General features: G+C 39.3%; 2 protein-coding genes across 3 annotated transcripts in view; one reads left to right on the top strand and one right to left on the bottom strand.

Annotated features, from left to right (window-relative positions):
- Window positions 1–14266, bottom strand: part of nbeal2 (neurobeachin-like 2) — an 81880-nt gene extending 67614 nt beyond the window's left edge. For both annotated transcript variants that reach the window (XM_079625104.1, XM_079625106.1), the window contains exon 1: window positions 13861–14266. In XM_079625104.1, coding sequence (XP_079481230.1) covers window positions 13861–13911 — 51 coding nt within the window. In that variant the 5' untranslated portion in view covers window positions 13912–14266. The remainder of the gene's footprint in view (window positions 1–13860) is intronic.
- A 1526-nt stretch (window positions 14267–15792) lies between these two features.
- Window positions 15793–25899, top strand: ccdc12 (coiled-coil domain containing 12). The gene is made up of 7 exons (XM_079625120.1): window positions 15793–16021; window positions 16826–16899; window positions 20906–20985; window positions 21470–21531; window positions 21672–21706; window positions 21835–21911; window positions 24424–25899. The coding sequence occupies exons 1-7, from the start codon at window positions 15938–15940 to the stop codon at window positions 24501–24503; spliced, it is 492 nt and encodes a 163-aa protein (XP_079481246.1). The 5' UTR covers window positions 15793–15937; the 3' UTR covers window positions 24504–25899.
- Window positions 25900–26036: the final 137 nt, after the last annotated feature.

Raw genomic sequence — 26036 nt, 5'->3', positions numbered from 1 at the left:
TCCATTAACCCGTAGGAAAATATTCTCACAGTCACTAATATATTTATATATAAATACAATATACAATGGGCCTACCTGATTTCGAACACAAGAGGGCAGTATTGCCCTATGTATGACTTATTTTTTTACTAAATAGCGCATTCTGGCTGTTTTTTAACTTATACATAATTCTTAAATTGAAAAAAAGAACAAAATGGGTTTAGTTCTGATATTTGTATACTTTTATATAGAAATAAATGGTGTATAATAAAAATTTTAGAAGATATGAGGCTTTTAGTGTTTCCTTTCTGGACATTACTTTAATCCCTCGCCACAGCAAAACCGTTTGAGATATTTAATATCCGTTCATAATTTAGCATCTTTAATGTATTTTCATCATGTTGAAAAAGTTTGGTGTGAATAAAATCAACCACCGCTAAAAACTCGGAGTCTAAAATATATCAATATATCACATTCAAACCAAAATATCTGACTTCCTGTTGGTCGGAGCTAATGACTGTAAATTAGAAAGTTGTCCGGCTCGAAGAGAAGAATATACGTACCGAGTTTGGTTACTGTAGATAAAACTAATACCCCATTTTTGACTAAAGGTGGCGCTACTGAGCCCCTTACCACGCCCGTTTCTGAAACTTCGCACATGTCTATTACACAATAAATGTGATATGCATGTTGAGTTTCATGCAATTTGAAGCATGTTAAGAGCCTCAAATGCATCCAAAAAGAATATAAAAGTTTAAAGCGTTGCCATGGCGACAGTATTAAAGATATCAATAATCCTTTCACAGGTCTACATCTGTCGTGTGTTTACATTATACAGATGAAGTTTGAAGCAAATCGGGTAAAAATAAGAGGGTGAATTCAAAGCATTTTGAAAGTGACACACTTCCTGCTGCCAGTTGGTGGCGCTATAACTTTGACTCACAATAGTCACATCCATGTGATCGGCCTCTTACAACGAACACACTGCTGAAGTTTCATCCAGATCAATTAATGTATGAGGATGTTATAACACACTTCCTGTTTCCAATATTCGCCATAAATTCGTTTCCTCGCCACGGCCAAACCGTTCGAGATATCAAAAATCCCCTCGCAATTTATCATCCTCCATGTCTTGACTTCATGCACACCGAGTTTCGTGGTCATCCGATGAATTCTCTAGGACAAGTGTTTCAAATGCCAGAACATGCGTTTCCATACAGCCCATAATAACCGACTTCCTGTTGGACTGGCGTAAAACTTAGAGCACGAAAGTTGTTCGGCCCGATGAGATCTATACGTGTACCGAGTTTCATATTATTACATGCAAGCGTGTTTGAGATATGGACATGTTTTTGAATCCCATTCCAGGGGGCGCTGTCGAGCCCCCCTGCCACGCCCGGGTCCCAGCTTCAGTCGGGCCCTAATGGCCGCGGGTTCTGACATTTGTGCAAAGTTTCAAGAGTTTTTGAGCACGTTAAGGCCCCCAAAAGTGCCCAAAAGGTAGTAATATAATAATAAATATATATATATAAATAAATATAGCTGCAAGCAGCGATTACGGGCCCAAGCCGGTGGCACCGCCACCCCGGTGCCTTTAGTATAACTAAAGGCACCAGGGTGGCGGTGCCACCGGCTTGGGCCCTCCATCGCTGCTTGCAGCTATATTTATTTATATATATATATATATATATATATATATATATATATATATATATATATATATATATAAAGCCGCCACCCCCGTTGCCTTTCGGGTTCCTGTGCACGACGGGCAATAACGTAACCCCGCTTTGACTGTCGAGAGGGCAATATAGCCCTATGTATCACTCGATTTTATTTAACCAAATGTTTTTTTAACAAAATATGTTATTTATCTGATTCATCCAACCCTATACTGCACTCTTTTACTAATACTATATTATATTTCATCGTTTTCATGTCTTGCCCTCAAACATATCTGTTTAATCTGCTTATTTTTAAGTTACACATAATACATTGATTGAAAAAGAAACTCAAACTTTTTGTTTATGGTAATATTATTTGATACAGAAAGAAATAAGTGAGACTGTGGGAGTGAGGGGAGGGTAATGACAGCCAAAGGGAGACAAAGACAGATAACTTTTGAAACTAAAAAAATGACATCCTAACTTTGATAATGTTTAAATATACATAAAAATGCAGCATATCATTAATTGAAATTAGTGTACTTTAAAACACTTGTTTAAAATAAAAAACACATTTATACATAGTATAAAACACTAGATGGCACAATTGTTCATAGTCTTTCTGCTCCCCTCCCCACACACACACAGACAGGGGGGCTGTCTGTGTGTGTTCCCTCCCTCCCCTCCCCTCCCCACACAGACACACACACACACACACACACACACACACACACACACACACACACACACACACACACACACACACACACACACACACACACACACACACACACACACACACACACACACACACACACACACACACACACACACACAGAGAGAGAATGGCTGGGGGAACTCTGTCAGAGAGAGACAAAACCACATTCAAACCAAAATATCTGACTTCCTGTTGGTCGGAGCTAATGACTGTAAATCAGAAAGTTGTCCGGCTCGATGTGCACAATATACATACCAAGTTTTGTGACTGTAAGTAAAACTAACCCCCCCACTTTTGTCAAAAGTAACACACTTCCTGCTGCCAGTTGGTGGCGCTATAACTTTGACTCACATTAGTTACATCCATGTGATCGCTCTCTTACAACAAACACGCTACTGAAGTTTCATCAAGATCAATTAATGTATGAAGATGTTATAACACATCGTGTTTCTTTTTTCTCGCCATAATTTCGTTTTCTCGCCACAGCCAAACTGTTCGAGATATCAAAAATCCGTCAGCAATTTAGTATCCTCAATGTCTTGACATCATGCTGACCGAGTTTGGTTGCGATTGGATGAATTTTCTAGAAAGAGTGTTTCAAATTCCAGGGGCATGCATTTTCATACCACCCACAATAGCCGACTTCCTGTTGGACTGGCGTAAAACTTAGAGCACGAAAGTTGTTCGGCCCGATGAGATCTAAATGTGTACCGAGTTTCATATTATTACATGCAAGCGTGTTTGATATACGGACAAGTGTTTGAATCCCATTCCAGGGGGCGCTGTCGAGCCCCCCTGCCACGCCCGGGTACCAGCTTCAGCCCGGCCGCGGGTTCTAACCTGTGTGCAAAATTTCAAGAGTTTTCGAGCACGTTAAGGGCCCCAAAAGTGCCCGAGATTTTGCACACAGCAGAGAAAGGGTTAAACTAAACTAGCCCCCCCCTCCTCACACACACACATACACAGATCCCCCCTCCCCTCCCCACCCCACACAGACAGACACACACACACAGAATAGCAGAGACAGAGAGAGACACAATTCACATTCAAACCACAATATCTGACTTTCTGTTGGTCGGAGCTAATGACTGTAAATTAGAAAGTTGTTCGGCTTGATAATATCAATATACACGCTGAGTTTTGTAACTGTAGGTAAAACTATAACTAAGTTATAACACACTTTATGCATCCTTTTTTAATCATAAATTCGTTTCCTCGCCACGGCCAAACCGTTCGAGATATCAAAAATCCGTCCGCAATTTAGCATCCTCCATGTCTTGACTTCATGCACACCGAGTTTCGTGGTCATCAGATGAATTCTCTGGGAGAAGTGTTTCAAATGCCAGAACATGCGTTTCCATACAGCCCATAATAGCCGACTTCCTGTTGGACTGGCGTAAAACTTAGAGCACGAAAGTTGTTCGGCCCGATGAGATCTACATGTGTACCAAGTTTCATATTATTACATGCAAGCGTGTTTGATATATGGACATGTTTTTGAATCCCATTCCAGGGGGCGCTGCCGAGCCCCCCTGCCACGCCCGGGTCCCAGCTTCAGCGCGGCCCTAATGGCCGCAGGTTCTGACATTTGTGCAAAGTTTCAAGAGTTTTCGAGCACGTTAAGGGCCCCAAAAGTGCCCGAGAAGTCCCACACAGCAGAGAAAGGGTTAAAATAAAGCCCCCCCTCCTCTCTCACACACACAGACTCTGAGAGAGACTGGCAAAATTCCCATCAAATCACATTAAAACCAAAATATCTGACTTCCTGTTGGTCGGAGCTAATGACTGTAAATTAGAAAGTTGTGCGGCTCGCGGAGATAAATATAAATACCGATTTTTGTTACTGTAGGTAAAACTAATACCCCATTTTTGACTAAAGGTGGCGCTACTGAGCCCCTTACCACGCCCGTTTCTGAAACTTTGCACAAGTGTACTAGGCAATAAATGTAAAGTGTCTGTCGAGTTTCATGCAATTTCAAGCATGCTAAGAGTCTCAAAAACTTTAAAAAATAATATTAAAGTTTGCTGCGTTGCCATGGCAACAGTATTTTAGATATCAATAATCCTTTCACAGGTCTACATCTGTCGTGTGTTTACATTATACAGATGAAGTTTGAAGCAAATCGGGTAAAAATAAGAGGGTGATTTCAAAGCATTTTGAAAGTGACACACTTCCTGCTGCCAGTTGGTGGCGCTATAACTTTGACTCACAATAGTCACATCCATGTGATCGGCCTCTTACAGCGAACACACTGCTGAAGTTTCATCCAGATCAATTAATGTATGAGGATGTTATAACACACTTCCTGTTTCCAATATTCGCCATAAATTCGTTTCCTCGCCACGGCCAAACCGTTCGAGATATCAAAAATCCCCTGGCAATTTTTCATCCTCCATGTCTTGACTTCATGCACACCGAGTTTCGAAGTGATTGGTTGAATTTTCTAGGAGGAGTATTTTAAATTCCATTGCATGTGCTTTTTAAACTACGCCAAATAGCCGACTTCCTGTTGGGCCGGGGTAAAAAGTCAGAGCACGAAGGATATATGAACCGATGAGATCTATAAGTGTACCGAGTTTCATATTATTACACGCAAGCGTGTTTGATTTATGGACCAAGTTTTCGGACCGCGTTCCAGGGGGCGCTGTCGAGCCCCCCTGCCACGCCCAGGTACCAGCTTCAGTCCGGCTCTAATGGCCGCGGGTTCTGACATTTGTGCAAAGTTTCAAGAGTTTTTGAGCACGTTAAGAGACCCAAAAGTGCCCGAATAGTCGTAAGAAAAATAATAATAAATATAGCTGCAAGCAGCGATTACGGGCCCAAGCCGGTGGCACCGCCACCCCGGTGCCTTTAGTTGCACTAAAGGCACCAAGGTGGCGGTGGCACCGGCTTGGGCCCTCCATCGCTGCTTGCAGCTATATTTATATATATATATATATATATATATATATATATATATATATATATATATATATATAAAGCCGCCACCCCGTTGCCTTTCGGGTTCCTGTGCACGACGGGCAATAACGTAACCCCGCTTTGACTGTCGAGAAGAAGTCTGCTTTAGAGCTTGTATCAGTGTGAGTCTTTCTGCTCCCCTCCAAACACACACAGAAAAGGGGGGGCTGTCTGTGTGTGTGCCCTCCCTCCCTCCCTCCCCACACACACAAACACACACACACACACACACACACAGAGAATGGCAGGGGGAACTCTGTCAGAGAGAGACAAAACCACATTCAAACCAAAATATCTGACTTCCTGTTGGTCGGAGCTAATGACTGTAAATGAGAAAGTTGTCCGGATCGATAAGCACAATATACAGACCGAGTTTTGTGACTGTAGGTAAAAATAACCCCCCCACTTTAGTCAAAAGTATCTTGAAAGTAACACACTTCCTGCTTCCAGTTGGTGGCGCTATAACTTTGACTCACAATAGTCACATCCATGTGATCGCCCTATTACAACAAACACACTGCTGAAGTTTCATCAAGATCAATAAATGTATGAAGACGTTATAACACATTGTGTATTTCTTTTCTCGCCATAACTTCGTTTCCTCGCCACGGCCAAACCGTTCGAGATATCAAAAATCCGTCCGCAATTTAGCGTCCTCAATGTCTTTACTTCATGCTGACCGAGTTTGGTGGCGATAGGATAATTTTTCTTGGAGGAGTATATCAAATTCCAGGGGCATGCATTTTCATACAGCCCATAATAGCCGACTTCCTGTTGGACTGGCGTAAAACTTAGAGCACGAAAGTTGTTCGGCCCGATGAGATCTATATGTGTACCGAGTTTCATATTATTACATGCAAACGTGTTTGATATATGGACCAAGTTTTCGGACCACGTTCAAGGGGGCGCTGTTGAGCTCCCCTGCCACGCCCGGGTACCAGCTTCAGCCCGGCCCTGATGGCCACAGGTTCTGACCTGTGTGCAAAGTTTCAAGAGTTTTCGAGCACGTTAAGGGCCCCAAAAGTGCCAGAGAAGTCCCACACAGCAGAGAAAGGGTTAAAATAAAGCCCCCCTCCTCTCTCACACACACAGACACTGAGAGAGACTGGCAAAATTCCCATCAAATCACATTCAAACCAAAATATCTGACTTCCTGTTGGTCGGAGCTAATGACTGTAAATTAGAAAGTTGTCCGGCTTGGGGAGATAAATATAGATACCGATTTTTGTTACTGTAGGTAAAACTAATACCCCATTTTTGACTAAAGGTGGCGCTACTGAGCCCCTCCACCGCGCCCATTTCTGAAACTTCACACATGCCTAGTACCTAATAAATCTGATATGCATGTTGAGTTTCATGCAATTTGAAGCATGTTAAGAGCCTCAAATGCACCCAAAAAGAATATAAAAGTTTAAAGCGTTGCCATGGCAACAGTATTTAAGATATCAATCATTCTTTCACAGGTCTACATCTGCCGTGTGTTTACATTATACACATAAAGTTTGAAGCAAATCGGGTAAAAATAAGAGGGTGAATTCAAAGCATTTTGAAAGTGACACACTTCCTGCTGCCAGTTGGTGGCGCTATAACTTTGACTCACAATAGTTACATCCATGTGATCGGCCTCTTACAGCGAACACACTGCTGAAGTTTCATCAAGATCAATTAATGTATGAGGATGTTATAACACACTTCCTGTTTCCAATATTCGCCATAAATTTGTTTCCTCGCCACGGCCAAACCGTTCGAGATATCAAAAATCCCCTGGCAATTTTTCATCCTCCATGTCTTGACTTCATGCACACCGAGTTTCGTGGTGATTGGTTGAATCGTCTAGGAGGAGTATTTTAAATTCCATTGCATGTGTTTTTTAAACTACGCCAAATAGCCGACTTCCTGTTGGGCTGGGGTAAAAAGTCAGAGCACGAAGGATATATGAACCGATGAGATCTATAAGTGTACCGAGTTTCATATTATTCCACGCAAGCGTGTTTGATTTATGGACCAAGTTTTCGGACCGCGTTCCAGGTGGCGCTGTCGAGCCCCCCTGCCACGCCCGGGTCCCAACTTCAGCCCGGCCCTAATGGCCGCGGGTTCTGACCCGTGTGCAAAGTTTCAAGAGTTTTTGAGCACGTTAAGAGACTCAAAAGTGCCCGAATAGTCGTAAGAAAAATAATAATAATAATAATAATAATAATAATAATAATAATAATAATAATAATAATCCGAAGGAAAACAATAGGGCCTTCGCCTTTTCAAGGCTTGGGCCCTAATAATAATAATAATAATAAATATATATATATAAATAAATATAGCTGCAAGCAGCGATTACGGGCCCAAGCCGGTGGCACCGCCACCCTGGTGCCTTTAGTTACACTAAAGGCACCGGGCTGGCGCTGCCACCGGCTTGGGCCCTCCATCGCTGCTTGCAGCTATATTTATTTATATATATATATATATATATATATATATATATATATATATATATATATATATATATATATATATATATATAAAGCCGCCACCCCGTTGCCTTTCGGGTTCCTGTGCACGACGGGCAATAACGTAACCCCGCTTTGACTGTCGAGAAGAAGTCTGCTTTAGAGCTTGTATCAGTGTGAGTCTTTCTGCTCCCCTCCAAACACACACAGAAAAGGGGGGGGGGCTGTCTGTGTGTGTGCCCTCCCTCCCTCCCTCCCCCCCCCCCACACACACACACACAGAGAGAATGGCAGGGGGAACTCTGTCAGAGAGAGACAAAACCACATTCAAACCAAAATATCTGACTTCCTGTTGGTCGGAGCTTATGACTGTAAAAGAGAAAGTTGTCCGGATCGATAAGCACAATATACAGACCGAGTTTTGTGACTGTAGGTAAAAATAACCCCCCCACTTTAGTCAAAAGTATCTTGAAAGTAACACACTTCCTGCTGCCAGTTGGTGGCGCTATAACTTTGACTCACAATAGTCACATCCATGTGATAGCCCTCTTACAACAAACACACTGCTGAAGTTTCATCAAGATCAATTAATGTATGAAGACGTTATAACACATTGTGTTTTTCTTTTCTCGCCATAACTTCGTTTCCTCGCCACGGCCAAACCATTCGAGATATCAAAAATCTGTCCGCAATTTAGCGTCCTCAATGTCTTGACTTCATGCTGACCGAGTTTGGTGAAGATCAAATAAAATTTCTTGGAGGAGTATATAAAATTCCAGGGGCGTGCGTTTTCATACAACCCATAATAGCCGACTTCCTGTTGGGCTGGCGTAAAACTTAGAGCACGAAAGTTGTTCGGCCCGATGAGATCTATATGTGTACCGAGTTTCATACTAATTCATGCAATATTCAGTTTGATATATGGACCAAGTTTTCGGACCCCGTTAAAGGGGGCGCTGTTGAGCCCCCCTGCCACGCCCGGGTACCAGCTTCAGCCCGGCCCTGATGGCCGCAGGTTCTGACCTGTGTGCAAAGTTTCAAGAGTTTTCGAGCACGTTAAGGGCCCCAAAAGTGCCCGAGAAGTCCCACACAGCAGAGAAAGGGTTAAAATAAAGCCCCCCCTCCTCTCTCACACACACAGACACTGAGAGAGACTGGCAAAATTCCCATCAAATCACATTCAAACCAAAATATCTGACTTCCTGTTGGTCGGAGCTAATGACTGTAAATTAGAAAGTTGTCCGGCTCGGGGAGATAAATATAAATACCGATTTTTGTTACTGTAGGTAAAACTAATACCCCATTTTTGACTAAAGGTGGCGCTACTGAGCCCCTTACCACGCCCGTTTCTGAAACTTTGCACAAGTGTACTAGGCAATAAATGTAAAGTGTCTGTCGAGTTTCATGCAATTTCAAGCATGCTAAGAGTCTCAAAAACTTTAAAAAAGAATATTAAAGTTTGCTGCGTTGCCATGGCGACAGTATTAAAGATATCAATAATCCTTTCACAGGTCTACATCTGCCGTGTGTTTACATTATACACATAAAGTTTGAAGCAAATCGGGTAAAAATAAGAGGGTGATTTTAAAGCATTTTGAAATTGACACACTTCCTGCTGCCAGTTGGTGGCGCTATAACTTTGACTCACAATAGTCACATCCATGTGATCGGCCTCTGACAACGAACACACTGCTGAAGTTTCATCCAGATCAATTAATGTATGAGGATGTTATAACACACTTCCTGTTTCCAATATTCGCCATAAATTCGTTTCCTCGCCACGGCCAAACCGTTCGAGATATCAAAAATCCCCTGGCAATTTTTCATCCTCCATGTCTTGACTTCATGCACACCGAGTTTCGTGGTGATTGGTTGAATTTTCTAGGAGGAGTATTTTAAATTCCATTGCATGTGTTTTTTAAACTACGCCAAATAGCCGACTTCCTGTTGGGCTGGGGTAAAAAGTCAGAGCACGAAGGATATATGAACCGATGAGATCTATAAGTGTACCGAGTTTCATATTATTACACGCAAGCGTGTTTGATTTATGGACCAAGTTTTCGGACCGCGTTCCAGGGGGCGCTGTCGAGCCCCCCTGCCACGCCCGGGTACCAACTTCAGTCCGGCTCTAATGGCCGCGGGTTCTGACATTTGTGCAAAGTTTCAAGAGTTTTTGAGCACGTTAAGAGACCCAAAAGTGTCCGAATAGTCGTAAGAAAAATAATAATAATAATAATAATAATAATAATAATAATAATAATAATAATAATAATAATCCGAAGGAAAACAATAGGGCCTTCGCCTTTTCAAGGCTTGGGCCCTAATAATAATAATAATCCGAAGGAAAACAATAGGGCCTTCGCCTTTTCAAGGCTTGGGCCCTAATAAAGAAGAAGAATAAATAATAATCCCATGGAAAACAATAGGGCCTTCGCCTTTTCAAGGCTTGGGCCCTAATAAAAAAGCTTAAAGGCGGCAAAAATTGTGTCAGTCCAAATTTACTAGCTTCCCATGAGACCTCATTACATTGGGAGGACAGGACACAGGACTTATTCTATGGTCAAATGACTTGCATAATAGGTGAGGAGGGGTTTAAATGGATTTAGCAAGCCTCATGAGCCCAGAGAAAAACAAGTCCATTTTCAACTATCCAGTCGCCCTTATCCAGTTAGAATCTCAGTAGACAGTTGCAAGCAGTGCCATTAATGGGTGTTTGAATCCGGGGAAACCGACCCATAAACATGAGTGTGCAAAAATCACATACACTTCCACTTGCATCATTGTTTAACGGAAAATCACATTTATGTCATCTACTTTGCATGTCTGGTGTGGTTTTCTGTAAGCTGTATGTGAGCAGTTATTCATAAATGGGAATGGAATGACAAAAGGTTCATTTTTTTGGATTATATCATGAATGAGATCTAGAGAAAAATTCCAAGCTATCTGGACAACTTTGTGCCAATGGCAAGACCAGACAAGAACACTACTGCATAATTCATACAGCGGCTATTCCATGCAATCTGCTACAATATTTTAGAGTGCGAGCACCAAATTAAAACAGTGATCTGCTAGTCAACATTTCTCTATGGTGACCCCTTGTGCTTCTTGTATCCTGCACCTGCTGTTTTGGTTACCATGGTAGCCATTCATAAAGAATACTTCAAATAGTGAGCCATTACAGCTGACTTCAGCTGCTGACCCTAAAAAGTGGTCATGACAGAGTTTCAGATAGAATACATGGATGTTTAACATTACATTTTGTTTTAACAATATAAAATAATCTCTCAAAAATATGCAGAAGTGCAATTTGGTCTTTGTATGTACCGCCAGAGGGTGTTGTTAACAACCATTCTTCTTGGGGCATGTCCATTTCTTATTCATAGTGAAGAGAAGGGTTCTTCCAGAATATTTAAACGAACCAGTTAAAAAATGATTCTGCTATTCTTTTATGATTTATAATCAAGAATCCCCTGATATCTTGGCCTGTATTATTACATATTCTAAATATCTCATCAAAAAGTCATGGGTGCACATATTGATGTTGATTAAACTGTATAAATTTGTTTATGGTAGGACATTATCTGTTTATAATAAGTTTTTTGTTGATTAAGTTTTATTATTAATAGTTTGCATTGTAATTTCATGGGCTCCAGTTCAGTTTGTCGCAACCATGATTTAGCTCATTAAAAAACGAAGTAATAAAACTGCTGATCAAACTGTCAACTCTCAAAACCGTAAACATTCAATTTTAGATTCAATGAATCTGCGAACTGTTGACAAGTATACTGCTCGGACCAGACTGTAAAAAAGATGAAAGTCATAATATCCATGGAATAACAGTTGACATCTTGCACCGGTGACATCATTTTGCGCCAGAGTGTGCGCAGTAGTGATTCTGAGGTGGAGTGAGTCGCGACTATACACTAACATCCTTTTTTTTAGCGGTCGTGAAGTAGCGGTAATTACTTATTCAAAATAAGTACCTACTCAAGAGAGTATGCGATTTCGTACACAGTCTATCTATGGCTTCACTTTCAGAATGTGTGTAGCACACTTCCGATTCGTGAACTATTGTTTAGACCATAGACAGTATAAGATGGACACAGCGACCCCATAGGTTTCAACGGAGAAAAGTGAAGTCAATTAGAAGCACTCACTTCCTGATGGCTAACCGTACTGCGCAGGCTCAAACTGAGCTTGACGACGTAGATGTGACGTGAGCAACCTGTCTGACAGTTGTAAGTCTTCTAGTAGCTGTGCCAAGAGAAATCTGAATCATTCCCTTCCGAATCTCGCAGAGACGGAGAGCGTGAGTAGGAGCTGTCCATAAGCTAGCAGCAGGAGCGAGCAGCTTCATCACTCTCTATGGGCTTCTCCCTTGACTTTATGCCTCCACGTCCCCCTGATTGCTTGCGAGCTTCTCCACGGTAATTTCTCGACTGTGCGACAGAGAGTCGAGTGGTTATGACGCAATCGTTAGCCTATTTTTACAAAAACTGCTTCTACGGGGCCATAACGTAAGATACAAGATTATGGAGCCTTTTATACATTGTCATGTTTCTTTAGAAATAAATAATGGACAAATTGAGTCTTTAAACACCTCAGAAGTAAAGTTATTCGCTGTCAAAGTGACGCCAAAATTAATGGGAGTCAATGGAATGCTGACAGCAGGTGATGGTCTGCTACAATGGCGGCCCCCGGGGAAGCCTCAGTTTCCGGCTGATGGATTAGGCTACCCCCTTGGTTTAGACCGAATCATTTGTGAACAAATCGTTAGAACCCAGTTATCTGATTCACTGAAAAGATTCGACTTGATCTGTTCGCGAATCGGACATAGCTAATTGAGAAATAATTCTAAAACATCCCAGCAATAACATAGGGAAAATAAATTATTTAAATAAACTATAAACAATAAATAAATTAACAATTCAAGTTTAGTTGAAGTATAGGCTACCCACGGCAATATAAAATTTAAAATTTTTAAAATTAAAACATTAAATTAATACATGCAGTTTTATTACTGCCGTTTATTTTGGTCAAATAAACACACCACAGAATTTGCAAGTCAACAAACGACACGACATTTCAACTAAAAAATAAAAACTTTGTATGCGTTTTTGGCTTATCATTTATACACGACAACGCCATTTTGGTGCCTGCAAACGCAAACTTTTGACAAAGGTTTTCAAAGGGCAAGTTTTTGAAAACGATACTACAGAGCCTCAAGAGACCTTTGCAAAAAAATAAAAATAAAAATATATAGATAGTTTCTCGTACGCGTTTCTCTTGAGCACGATATACGTTTCTCGTGTGCACGTGAAAGTCTGGATATTTTTTATTTTTGCAAAGGTCCCTTAGGCGCTCCAAACTACGCCGTTACTATCACCGTGAAAACTACAAAACCGCGAATTTGTGAAAAGGTGACGTCACGCGCACGCGTATTAGGCTACGTGTTTAACAGAGGCGCGCGTAATTTTTGTTTACAAAGTGACCTCGCGCCAACTACTGGCCTGGCATGAATAATACAGCGATTTTAATCATTTTTGCGGATCCGTGTGAACGGGGTCGTTTTTTTATAACGCTGTCGTCTGTCCGCAAAAAAATGGGGGGGAAAAAAGCTAATCTGTTTTTAGTAGGCGACGTCGTGTAAACGTAACGTTAGTTTAGTTACCTAAGACGAGACGTGAGGAGAAGGAAGCATACATTGCCTGGCTCACACAGGTAAACACTAGAACTGTACAGAAGTAAACATCAAACTGATCTGATGAACTGCCGTGCTTAGCTAAAATATCACCAGTCCTTGTCATCACAACTGTCAATCTCTTCATAACAACATACTAATGAAATATTAAGTGAGCCTCAAATGTTTTCACTGTGTACGTGCACGCGCAACCTTCCCAAAATATAACCACAGGCGCACTTCCTGAAACTGTTCCAACACAAAAGGGGCAAGGAATTTTGGCGAATATGTTTTCCACATAACTATATATATGCAGGATGAGACACAACATCAAATGACAGTGGCAAGTTTGCGACAACATTAAACTCAGAAGGCAACAGGTGTCGAGCGGCTCGCGCGTTCGCCTGGTCATGACTCACCTTAGTGTAATATAACATCCACAGCTCGTACAGTCGCTCTTTCGAAGCCATTCTCTCTCGCCTTTATGCGTATTCCTTCCACTTATGCGTCAATCAAACCATCTGAATATACATCCACAAACGAAGTATCCGTGGATTGACTCAGCGAAGATCCAGGGAATTTTGTTTGCAAGAAACAGCATGCTGCTGTACAGCGGTCCACTACCTGGTTATCAAGCTCTCCCAAAGTTGCATGTCTTTTAGACGGAGGGTGGGTCAAAATGACAATTCCGAGCTGAGAAACTACAGAATGTAGAGTGCAACATTTGAGAAATGTCGCCGAATAGGCGCTGGATAAACGTGCATCTCTGCTAGAGGAATTCTAGGGGAGTTAAACGCACTTGTCAGTGCACGCAGAACCCTGTTCACACTGCCCTCCTCTTGAGCATTACAGTGGCAGTAGAGAGCAAACCGAGGAAGAGCCGGGAGGAGTTCTGCCTGCCTCAAAGCTGCACACAGATGAAGGAAATCCAGTAAGCATCACAGTGTCACAGCGGATTGAGAAAATTAGCAGGGATGGAATGGCACTGCACTGGAGTGCACATACTTTTCCTGGTGGATTGGTTTGTGGAAACAACATTTAAATTAAATTAAGAAGTAAAGATCAGAATGTGATAACACACTCACTCACTTACTCACTCATTCACTCACTCATTTTTTACACTTTCAAAGTATGATTTATAAGCTTATTTGCCCATGGGGACTTTAATGTAGGTCCCTACGTCCCCATGAGTCAGTGTGCATTCAGGTTGAAGTCTCCACACGGGATATAGAAACACACACACACACACACACACACACACCTCTTATTGTTGCTGTTTTTATTGCAAAACAATGATTGTTTCACAGTCCAATATTTTAAAAGTGAAATACCACTATTTTACAGTCAAAATCACTCGAGATTTTCATTCTATTTGGCCATTGGATCCATTGAGAACCCATGCAAACTCAATGCAAATAAACTGGTGTTGATAGAGAGTCTGAATGATCTCATTTAGTGCCTTTCCTAAATGCCTGTGCAGCGACCATATTTAACATAATTATTCTGTTCTGAAGGGTCTGCTGTGCTGTACTGGAGCAACAATATGCTTTTGATGGTGCTTTGACATAAGACACCACAACTTAAACAATATATCCATTCTAAATCAAAGCAAATATTTACCACACTGTTAGCCCATTACCCTTAAACAAATCAAATATTTAACATTTTACTCATTTTAGTAATCCATCAAATAAAATGACAGTCTAAGGTTCACTATTTGTATTTATCCTCTTACTAAGTGCATCTTTGTGACTGTTTGGCCAACATGGTGACTGGGAAGAGGATGGACCTTGAGGCAGCTGTATTGCCATGGCAATGCCCTACATTCCACACCATGTCACGTTCGGGTGTTTGTTTGCCTGTTTTGAGAACTTGCACAGGCCATTTTTTTTTCTTAGTAGAGTTATGGATTTCTATAGATGAGTTATGATTTATTTTATGAATAGAGCTGTGTGTGCATGTAGCACACATTAAAATGTGTTGTTCAATCTTTCTTAAAATTACTTTGTTATCTTATTACTTTATATCTTAGTTGAATGGAGCATAGCGTATAGGATAGTTGTCTATTTTACATAAGTGCTGAATGTTCTGAAGACTTTATGTTGTTGTAGCATTTAAAACTGTTTTCTGGATTTTTTTAAATCAGCTATTTATCAGTTATCAGCCATAATTATTAGCTTATTAATGTTAGCTAAAATGTTAATTTCTGTACATCCCTACTAACTCATTTATTTTAATAATTAATAATTATTTTATCAAATTATGTAAATACAGCCATTTATTTATTTATTTATTACTCTTTTTAAACATTTAATAAACATAATATTATCATTATGTTATCAATTTAGTCAATGTATTATAGGGTTTACTTTTACATATTGTTGACTAGCTTATACAAAATCGCTGATTTCGGTGCTCCTCTAGCAGCCTCGCTCGGACAGACCTTATGGTCGATTGCAGATTCATCGATCCTGCTGCCCATGCTTTAATTTCACCATGGAGAAGCCTGTGGGTTCTTTACAAGAGCAAGCTTTGAAAAGGAAAGAACGATTAAAAGCTCTACGAGACCGACAGTTTCAAGTGAGTTGCGTTATAAATGTTATTTTCTTTAAGACATCGGGTAAATAAAGCGCGCTCACTGGCCAACTTGCTTTAGTTAGCATGTTAGCAAAACAATTAAGCATTTCAGATTGTTTTATGAGAAATGTAGCATCATTTGTCATCAAGAGGATTGAGTAATTGTAATGACCCTTTCCGCTTAATGTCCCTTTAATGTACATTTATTTTCCAGTCTATTATCCAAAGAAGTTAACGTTAGCTCTAAAAATATTAGCATTTCCGCCTCAGTTGATATTTTATGTTTGAATAATCATTGAATAAACTCATACACTGAATATAGAAAAGCTTGATAATCAAACATGTTTTAGGTTGGTTTAAGCTTTTTTTCCCGCTAGTAGGATAGGTCATGAAAATCGATTAGTTATGCTGGTAACTTATAAAAGAAATAATCACAATTACATGGAATAAAGATTTGTCTTCTCTTTACAATAAAAAAGGGGAGAAGTCATCAAGTCATCTCAATGGCAAAAAGTGTCCCAATCCCCCTGAATTCACCCTATAACTAGATACAGTGCTTCCTTAAAATTCATGCCTTAAAAAAATAAGGAACAAGTCCGTTATTATTAGTGGGTAATCGACATACCACAAATGTCGTTAAGAGTTTAACTAACCTGTTTCCTTAAATGCGCACAGTCATGCTTTTGCTCTGATTCATTGTGCATCAGAGTTTTCATGTACTGTATGTCAGTGTTCATCAGAGTTTAGCTAATAGGTTTAATTTTTTATTTTTGTTCAAGTTAACTAGTTGTTGTTTTTCAACTACAGGGACAGGCACCCGAGGATGGAGAGCCTGTGAGCAAAAGAGCTCTGGAGGACTCTGAGAAAGAGGACAGACACAGGTACACACAGATATAAAGTCTATTGTCACTTCTACTGAAGATGCCGCAAAAAAACTAAATTCTTAGTTCCACCATTTAGAAACAAATAGTAGTTAGTTGAAAAGACTGCCTGTTGTAAATGGGCAATAAATAACAAAGCTGTACTCCGTTTACATGATCTTAAGAAGGACTTCGAGGTAAAGGTCTCTCTTGCTCTCAGCTCTATTTCAGGCTCAAGCCAAGGCCCTGAGCTCTCTGCTTTTTTCCGTTGTTTACTTTCAGATTCACAGAACCCTTGTGCTCCCCTCCTCCCTGAGCTCAAGAGGTGTTTGGCATTAACAGTTTGCAAAGGTTAACTTCCTAAACGCTCATCACCTAATATCTGGACTATGTCTACCGTAGTACATAGTTCACATGAAAAAAGAAAATTCTGTCCTCATTTACTTGCTCTTTTCAAACCTGTATGACTTTCTTCTGTGAAACACAAAAGAAGATATTTTGAAGAATGTTTTGTCTCCAATTGTATGAGACATTTTGTAAAATATCTTCTTTTATGTTCCTTAGAGGAAAGTCATAAAAGCTTTGGAACGACACGAGGGCGAGTAAATGATGATCGAGTTAACCTATATGACTTAATTGATCTACAGTTTTGTAGGTATAAGGCTTTACTTTTTTTTCTGAGGAGGTTTATTGAAATGGAACTGATATAGGAGTGTTTGGGAGAGAATGTTTTAAGGTGTGTCTCCTTAAACATTCATTATTAAAATAGCGACAGCTTGGAAACAATGAGGTGTAATTCACCACCCAGCACGCTTGTTATTGTGACGCTTCCAATGCTGCAATACCTGACAAATAATCTACTTGTCTTAACAAAAGCAAAATGACAGTTTGAATTGTCTTTCAGGTTTTTTTAAAAGTGGAAAACAAAAATGTAACTGGTTATAGAGGGAAATATTTTATGATCTGCGTCAACAGACAGAGATGGGCAGACTCCATCTGTTTTTATGGAGACGGGGGGGGGGGAAGGCAAAATCGAAATTAACTTTGATTTTTTTAATACTTTAAAAAAAGTTTATTCAGCAAGTACACATTAAATTGATCAAAAGTGACAGTAAATACAAAATATTTCTATTTCATATATATATATATATATGCTGTTCTATTGAACTTTATGATTAATAAAATCATTTTTTATCTCAGTTTCATGGCAAACAACTGTTTGATAATAACAACATTGATAATAATAAGCATCAAATCAGCATATTAGAATGATTTCTGAAGAATCATGTGACTCTGAAGACTGGCATAATGATGCTTAAAAATTCAAAAATAAATTTACATTCTAAAATATATTTAAATAGAAAAAAAATATTTTCTATTGTAATAATATTTCAAAATTTTTACTGTATTTTTGATCAAATAAATGCTGCTGTAAGTTGGCATAAGATACTTATTTTAGAAACATTAAAAATATTTTGAATGGTAGTGCACTTTATCGTGCTTGAAAGTGTTTGCTGCCTTATTTCCAGGCTGAATAAGAGGAAACATCCTCTTTTGTTGGGCTTTTTGTTTAAGCTGTCAAAAATCTGAAGTAAGGTGAGTCAGATAATGAATATGTGCTCAGGTTTTTGAACGAACCTCAACCTTTCACCAGACAGTGTTTTGTTAGATTAAGCATTTAGACGAATATTAAAATTCCAACTTGACTGAATTTTCCCAAGCAAAGCAGCAGCCCATCTCACCACATCGCAGATTTGTTATTGCTGTACTTTGTAAATGACTTTTGTCAGCAGCCAGGATTTATTGTTCCACTGCAGCCTTTTTTAGAGTGAAGGAAGCCCAGCGTTGGTCTCCTCGGTTGTTTTGCTGGCTCTGAGAAACGAGAGACCTTCCACCAAACTGTCAAGGCCCTCAATTCAGCTCCGTCCCTTGAGCATTAGTCCCATTTTTCTGTATGTGATTAAATTAGAAAGCAGGATACTGTTCTAGGCAATGTGTCCAAACCCTTGGCCACGAGTTATTCAGGACTTCAGGATGTTCTAAATGCCCGCTTAGGGTTGACGAACGGCTGTTGACATTCTGAACATGTTGGATTGTTTGGCTGTTCTACTGTAGATGAGGAAAGCCAGTGGTCCTGTATTGTTCCAGCGGGTGGTCAGGAAGTCTTTTCAGGAAAGTTGAGGACAGGGAGGCGTTCCCAGCTCTTTGTTACAGTCGGTTGCTTTGAGTGTTGTTTCCAGTGTGCTTCAAAACTCTTGTTTGGGGTCATAATATTTTGTGCAGCTTTCCAGGGCCTTGATGGGTTTTGGCTCTGAAATTTGAGCATTATTAAGGTAGCGGTCGCAATGCTTTGTGTTGTGTGACGTTGTTTCCATTTCATTACGCTTTTATTTTGACAAACCTACACCCAAGACTATTGAAAAGGAGTGGCGACACAGCTGACATTAACAATCTGTTTGTTCCCAGCCCATTTAATTACATGGTTTGACTCTACTGAAATTCATTTAGATCTAGCAGGGACAAATGTGGGCCTACTGTAACCAGGTCAATAACAAATAAGTGTCCACGATAAACAAGAGGAAACATCTTTTAAAAATATATTTTTTTTAAATGTGTAATTTTTTTATTCATGTTGGTTTCATATGTTTTTTTTTAGAAACTTTTATACCGATTTCTAAATGTTGGTCGCACCACATAACTTTGATTTGGAGGACAAACATTTTACAAATAAGCAGTGAAACACTTTAAAATATTGTTTTTTTTTCTAAGAAATTATATTAAGTTTACACCAGGTTTTCCCTTCAAGATTTAGATTTTTTTTTATGAGGTTTTTATTATTGTTTATGTCCCCCCTCAAAAAAAATGTAAAGATTTTTTTTAGTTCAATGTTCATTATAGAAGAATCATTTATTGATAGAACAAATACAATAAACATCACATTGTTGACACTTGACTCAATACTGGCTCTGATTTAGATCAGATGGTGATGAATGTGGACCTTCTGTAGTAAATAGCTACCAGTATGTTTCCATCCACCCTGTTTTATGTGAATTTCACGAGTTCGCATAAAAACAACTCTGATGCGCATCAATTCGCAAGTAATTTATGATGTACAAAAAAGAGCCACAGTGGCATTTTGTGCTCAAGTTAAATTTGCAACTTTGAATGAAAACATTGCTGATGACAAAGAGTGTTCACGATTAAGAAGAGGAAACATGTTTAAAAAAAAATCTAGTTTAAAAACACATGTGCCGGGTTCTTAGAAATGTACATTTTGTATTAATGTTGGTTTTTGACATTTGTATTCCTCTTTCAAGAAAGGTTTCAGTGTAATGACTAAAAATGTCATGTGAAACCTTTTTAATAATTTAATTTACACTTCTCAAAGTAAACACATATATTTTTTACAAATATCATGAATTATTTAAAAAAAAAACATAAGGCGGTGATGAGTGGGCCTGCTGTAGCCCCTTTTTTGAGAACAAAATTGGCACACATCTCAAGAGACCAACGAGTGAGCAATTTGATGTAAATGAATTCTCAGTCTCCTATAGGACAGGTTTGAAACAAACTTTCATGTTCTGTTGATCATGCTGTGAAGAACCCTCTGTGCTTCCCTGAAGATCCAGCAGCACATTTTGCTTTATCTTGCGAGGATGTTAATAGACCTGCCGGCTGAGTGATGGCATAATCGGGCTTGTTTCAACCCCTCTCAGCTGCGCTCCCTAGACACGGTCAGGTGCTACATGCTAATTAGCTAGTTCTTCAAAGATGAAGAGAGGCTTTGTACACATGGCGAGTGAATGTACTCTGGATGCTGCCACAGAATGGATTCAGCACTCATATAGCACCAGCTGCCCACTGTCCAAACTAAATGTTTATCTGCACTGCCACCTGCTGGTTACTGGGGATCCATGTGATTGCCTTTGTATTATCTTCTTGAATTAATAGGTTATAATGGAGGCAGGGACTAAACACTTTTTCATAACTGTGAGTGAATTGCATAGTTTTGCAATTATGTTTGCAGAGAGCTGAAGCTGAGGAATTACACACCGGAGGATGAGGAGCTGAAGGAGAGACAGGTGCCCAAAGCAAAACCTGCATCAGGTGAGAACGCTTCTGGCTCACCTGAACAATAAATATTACTGGCTCTACCTTTAAATTATATTTTCAACCTGCAAATTAAGCTGACCTTTCATGCTGGGTGATAATGTTACATCAGGTGTTGAGTTACAGATTGTCTTAAAGGAATAGTTCACTTGAAAACTGTCATCATGTGCTCACCCTTTAAGTTGTTTAAAACCTGTATGAATCTCTTTCTTCTCCTGAACAAAAAGGAAGATATTTTTGAAGAATGTCGGTAGCCAGACAGTTGATGGACCCCATTGACTTCCATAGTTTTTTTGTTTTCCTACTATGGAAGTCAGTGGGGTCCATCAATTGTTTGGTTACCAACATTCTTCAAAATTGCTTTTGTCTTTAACAGAAAAATGTAATTCATACAGGTTTGAAACAACTTGATTTAATGATGACAGAATTTACATTTTTAAGTGAACTATTCCTTTAATGGTCTTGTTTCATATTCCTGTAGTGGAGGACAAGGTCAAGGACCAACTGGAAGCTGCAAACCCAGAGCCTGTGATTGAGGAAGTGGTGAGTGGATTTTTCCCTCAATCCAAAGTCTCAGATTTCAAACATGATGCCATATGGACAGCATCAGTTTCCTTACACTCAGTTACACTACTTGTCAAAAGTTTGGAATAAATTTTTTTTCTCTTGACTTGTGTTCTCAGGATCTGGCCAATCTCGCCCCCAGAAAACCAGACTGGTACAAACCTTCAATTTGTATTTATAAAACACAATCATACATCATATTCACTGTGATTTTATTTTATTTTAATTTTCATTAATTTAATGCTGTTAATAATTTTTTTTACTATTTTGTGTTTGTAATAGGGATTTAAAGAGGGACGTGGCCAAGAAGCTTGAGAAGCTAGAGAGGCGAACACAGAAAGCCATTGCTGAACTTATACGTGAGTATGACATTAACTGAGACAGGATTTCTTAAAGTTCCCCTATTATGCTATACTTAAAGGGGTCATGACATGGGTTTTTTTATTTTATTATTATGTTACCTTAGGTGCAAATATAGTATTACTATAGTTTTTTTTACAAAAAACTTTTAAAATGTATTGATTTATGACCTTTTCCCACCCTGTTTCTCATCCTCTGATTAAAACAGTCTGTTTTGGGGGTGTTTCCCTTTAAGAGTTCAGTGTTAACGCCCACTGTTATGATTGGCTAACGTTAGTGCCTATGCATCAATTATTAACGCCCCCAGCCAGAACATTTGCGGATTCGGCGTATTTAAAAAGTAGTTTAAAGTTTTAAACACATTACTTACAGTTTGCGTCGTCGTTGTTGAGCCCAGAATAGTCGGCACGGACGTATCTTTGAGCAACAGTTTTCTGGCAAAGCAGCATCATTTTGGGATTTGTTCTCAAAACAGTCATCCTTCAAATGTATAGAACAAACGCTTAAACTAACACTGCTGTGACTGAGACGTCCGCAAAAAATAAAGTGCATCCATTTTCCCCTGACGACTGGATCTTTCACAGCGTATTCAAAGATGTTGTTTGTCCACAGCCAGGAACAGCACATCTGCGGCATCGTAATTTCCCTGTACACAGACCCACTCGCTGTACGTCGACTGAACACTTGTGAGGCGCGACAATGATACGAAATGAGCGTAGTTGCCTTGCGCTTAAAGCGTAGTTGTCTTGTGACGGAGGCGGTCATATGCAAACGCTGGTACGTCACTTCGTACCGTGACGTCACTTCTTACCATGAATCCAGAACGAGCTGTATTTAGAGCTTGATTAAATAAATGATTCGTTTATAATGGGGAGGACGTCTTAAGCTATGAAACTTGCAGGACGTTTTAATGGTACAAAGACCTCTTATATACTAAAAGATCAAGGCAAATTTGGTTTCTCATGTCATGACCCCTTTAAGATTCCTAATTTTGTTTAGGTGGCCTCCGACAATAGGTTATTATAGCATCCAAGTAAAAAAAAAAACACTTGAATTTTCTCATAATTCTCATTGCAGCATCACCTCTTTTTCACATAGTGTCAGAAATGGTTTGATGCAAGATCCAGTCTCTAAACCCCTCCTTTCTGAGAGCCTGCTCTGCTCTGATTGGTCAGATGGCCCAGTTTGTTGTGACAACGCGTGTCATATCTGAATTTGAGCTCTGGGGGCTTCCTCAGCACTTAATAGGGATATTTAACACTGCGCTGCACATTTTATGGAGAACAGCTTGTTTTATGTTGCTTTTGTAAGACGGTTCACCGCTCCTTGCTCCAAAATGAACCATGGTTTTCTGTTCGATTACTGTTTCTATTATCTTAGTTTTCTGACAAATATCACGATTAAATGGTGGATAACACCATCTCTATAATGTATAAGAATATTACAAAATACATACCACTCTAAAACGTCCAGTGAAAGCCGTGCCTGCAAAGTCTGTGCATGAAATCTGTTCTGGACAATCCTCTTGTTCGTTAACATTGTCAGGGTCTGAATCATCGGGCTCGAATTGGTTTGAAATAACTTTAATATTTACACTAGAGAAGAGCTTGCAGTTATGGAGGGGCAGGATATTTCCTGAACGCATGCTAAGCAGTGCCAATCACAACACACTGAGCCAACTAACTAATCAGCGCATTTCGGAAGGAGGGGCTTTATTGAAATGGGTGCGCTCGAGCCAGACTGAGAGAGGTGCTGTAATAATGTAAATTTGTTTTAAAAAAACATTATTTTTCACATTTCAAGCATGAAAACATATTCTAGTACACCCCAAAAACAAAATCAAGGACCCCTTTAAGGCGCGTAGTATGATAACTACAACAGTATTAAGTAATATTACAATTCTGAGATTTCCACACCAGAGCTATTATGACAATGACACAGGAACTATATTGTTGGAATCACATTCAGAACCAGCTGATAAAACAAAAACATTGACTTTAAAGAGCTTGAGGATTTAAAGTGGGAAATTACATAACTGATGCACTTAAACAACGGTGTTGTCCATTGGCGTGGATGCTAATATAGTTATTGTTCTTGGTGTGAATGGCTTTTGACTGGTGTCTTTAAAAAAAACAATGTAGCACTGAGCACCATCCATCTCTACATCACTTTAATCAGTTATATACCGTAGTTGTAAAGCCTTTTGTAAAGAGCTCCGCCAGTGCTTCATGTAAGGCTAATTGCTGTGAGGATTTAAAAAGCCCTGGAGATCTGATGTCTCTCAATGACATCATATATGATTTTCCTGCCTCTATATGCTCCTCTGGCACACACATTACTACTACACTCTAGTTTTGTCTCTCAAACCTACAATAAAAATGAAAGTCTGTATTATCTAGAAAATAAATATTTTGTAGATCACCAGTCAGAGCTAGAGCTCACATGTGTTTTTGAGTCATGTAGTCATAGCCCATGTGCATAGCTTATGTCTGGGCATGTGTGATTCCACAGGGGACCGGCTCAAGGGCAGCGAGGCAGAGCTGGCAGGAGCGGTCGGAGCAGTTGGCATGGAAGAGGGAGACTCCGACTGAAGGATGGTCCCACACAACACATTTTCTAGAACTTTCCGGCCTATTCCCCATTACATAGCAGTGTGTGTTTAAAATGCATTTCTTATGCTGAGCTCAGAATGAGTTTACACACAACCAGATCAGGTGATAATAAGTGAGTGTTTGTGTGAGAGCAGAATGATATAGAACGAAAGAATGAGTTGCATGTGTTTTCATGTGGAGTACACAAAGAACATCAAATCATTCTCTTTTTTTATTATTTTGTTGTTGTTTATTAGTAAACAATTATTTCTTTTCTAAATTGACTGTCTTTTTCCTTTCTGGGCTTTATGATAAATGTCAGTAGGCTTTATTTAAAACTGAACCTGAATCCTGACAAAGAAGGGGTAGATTGACGTTTTCATGTTGTATTTCTCTCCTATCTCATTAATATACATTAAATGGGAGGTTCCAAAATCAGACTCATTACAGAGGAGAATACAAAATATCACAATTCAAGAGAAACTACATCTAAAACTGCAGTGCTTTATTAACGTAATATATTTTGTTAACTTAATTTGGGTATTTGAGACAATTTCTTCATAAAATACCAAGTCTCAAATGTGTTTTTCCCCAGAATTATTCTGCCAATTTTCACAAACAAAATGATAGACCTACGTACACGTTTTTGGTTAAAAGACAAGTTGTATGAACAGCACAAGTCTTTGACAATAAAGTGCATTCATTATCCTCTCACTATAACATGGCGAAAACAAAGAGACCGAAGAACTATGACATTTCACATTAAACGTAAACTTATCCTAAACATCCCAGAAAGTTAATACTTCTATATCATTCATTTAAATGTATATTATGTTGTATGTTTGTACATTTATTACAAATCAATAATGAAAATATACAGTATATATTAATGTTTAAGAGGAACATTTTATTCAGTGTTGTTTACTCTCAAACCGAAAAATGAGATGTTCACCACTAAGAAATGCTATTGCACATATTGTTAAGTATAGTTACATTCTTTCTTATCTTTAGCGGATGCTTTCTTATCCAAAGGCTGGCTTGAATTTTCTTGCTGTCAAATAACTCAATAACTATTCGGTTTATGAATCAACCCTTCAGGTGGTTGAAAATGTGACCTTTCGGTTATTAGCCTGGATCTTAAAATGCTAAGCTACCACCTTTGAGGAGAAATAAAGTCAGCAAATGCTGATTTTGTGCAATTCGGCTCAACTCACATCCATTTTACCTGACTGGTTCTACATACATAACATAATCATGGAAGTCCACACCAACCATACACAAACAAACAAACAAACATATTTTGTCCATTACTTCCTAAATATTATTCCAAATAATTTTGATGTTTTTGAGTAAATATCATTACCGGTATAAACTTTTTTAATAAACAAGCGATTAAGATACTGTGGTCTCTTGAGTTGTGACTCCCAGGATTTCCTGAAATAACCTTACCAATTTTCCTGTGGAGAATTTTAGTGATATTTTGAACTTACGTTGATGGAGAGCTTGTCTTGAAACTGGTGGGTGTTGGTGAGA

The sequence above is a fragment of the Phoxinus phoxinus genome, assembly GCF_949152265.1.
Source record: "Phoxinus phoxinus genome assembly, chromosome: 10".
Lineage (NCBI taxonomy): Eukaryota > Metazoa > Chordata > Actinopteri > Cypriniformes > Leuciscidae > Phoxinus > Phoxinus phoxinus.
This window is presented reverse-complemented; position numbering and strand designations above follow the sequence as displayed.

What these genes read in the sequence shown, in the direction of transcription:
- ccdc12 (XM_079625120.1), top strand. Translation starts at nt 15,938, where the DNA reads ATGGAGAAGCCTGTGGGTTCTTTACAAGAGCAAGCTTTGAAAAGGAAA. An exon ending in GAGAAAGAGGACAGACACAG is followed by an intron (nt 16,900 to 20,905) that starts GTACACACAGAT and finishes TTATGTTTGCAG; the next exon opens with AGAGCTGAAGCTGAGGAATT. An exon ending in AGCCATTGCTGAACTTATAC is followed by an intron (nt 21,912 to 24,423) that starts GTGAGTATGACA and finishes GTGATTCCACAG; the next exon opens with GGGACCGGCTCAAGGGCAGC.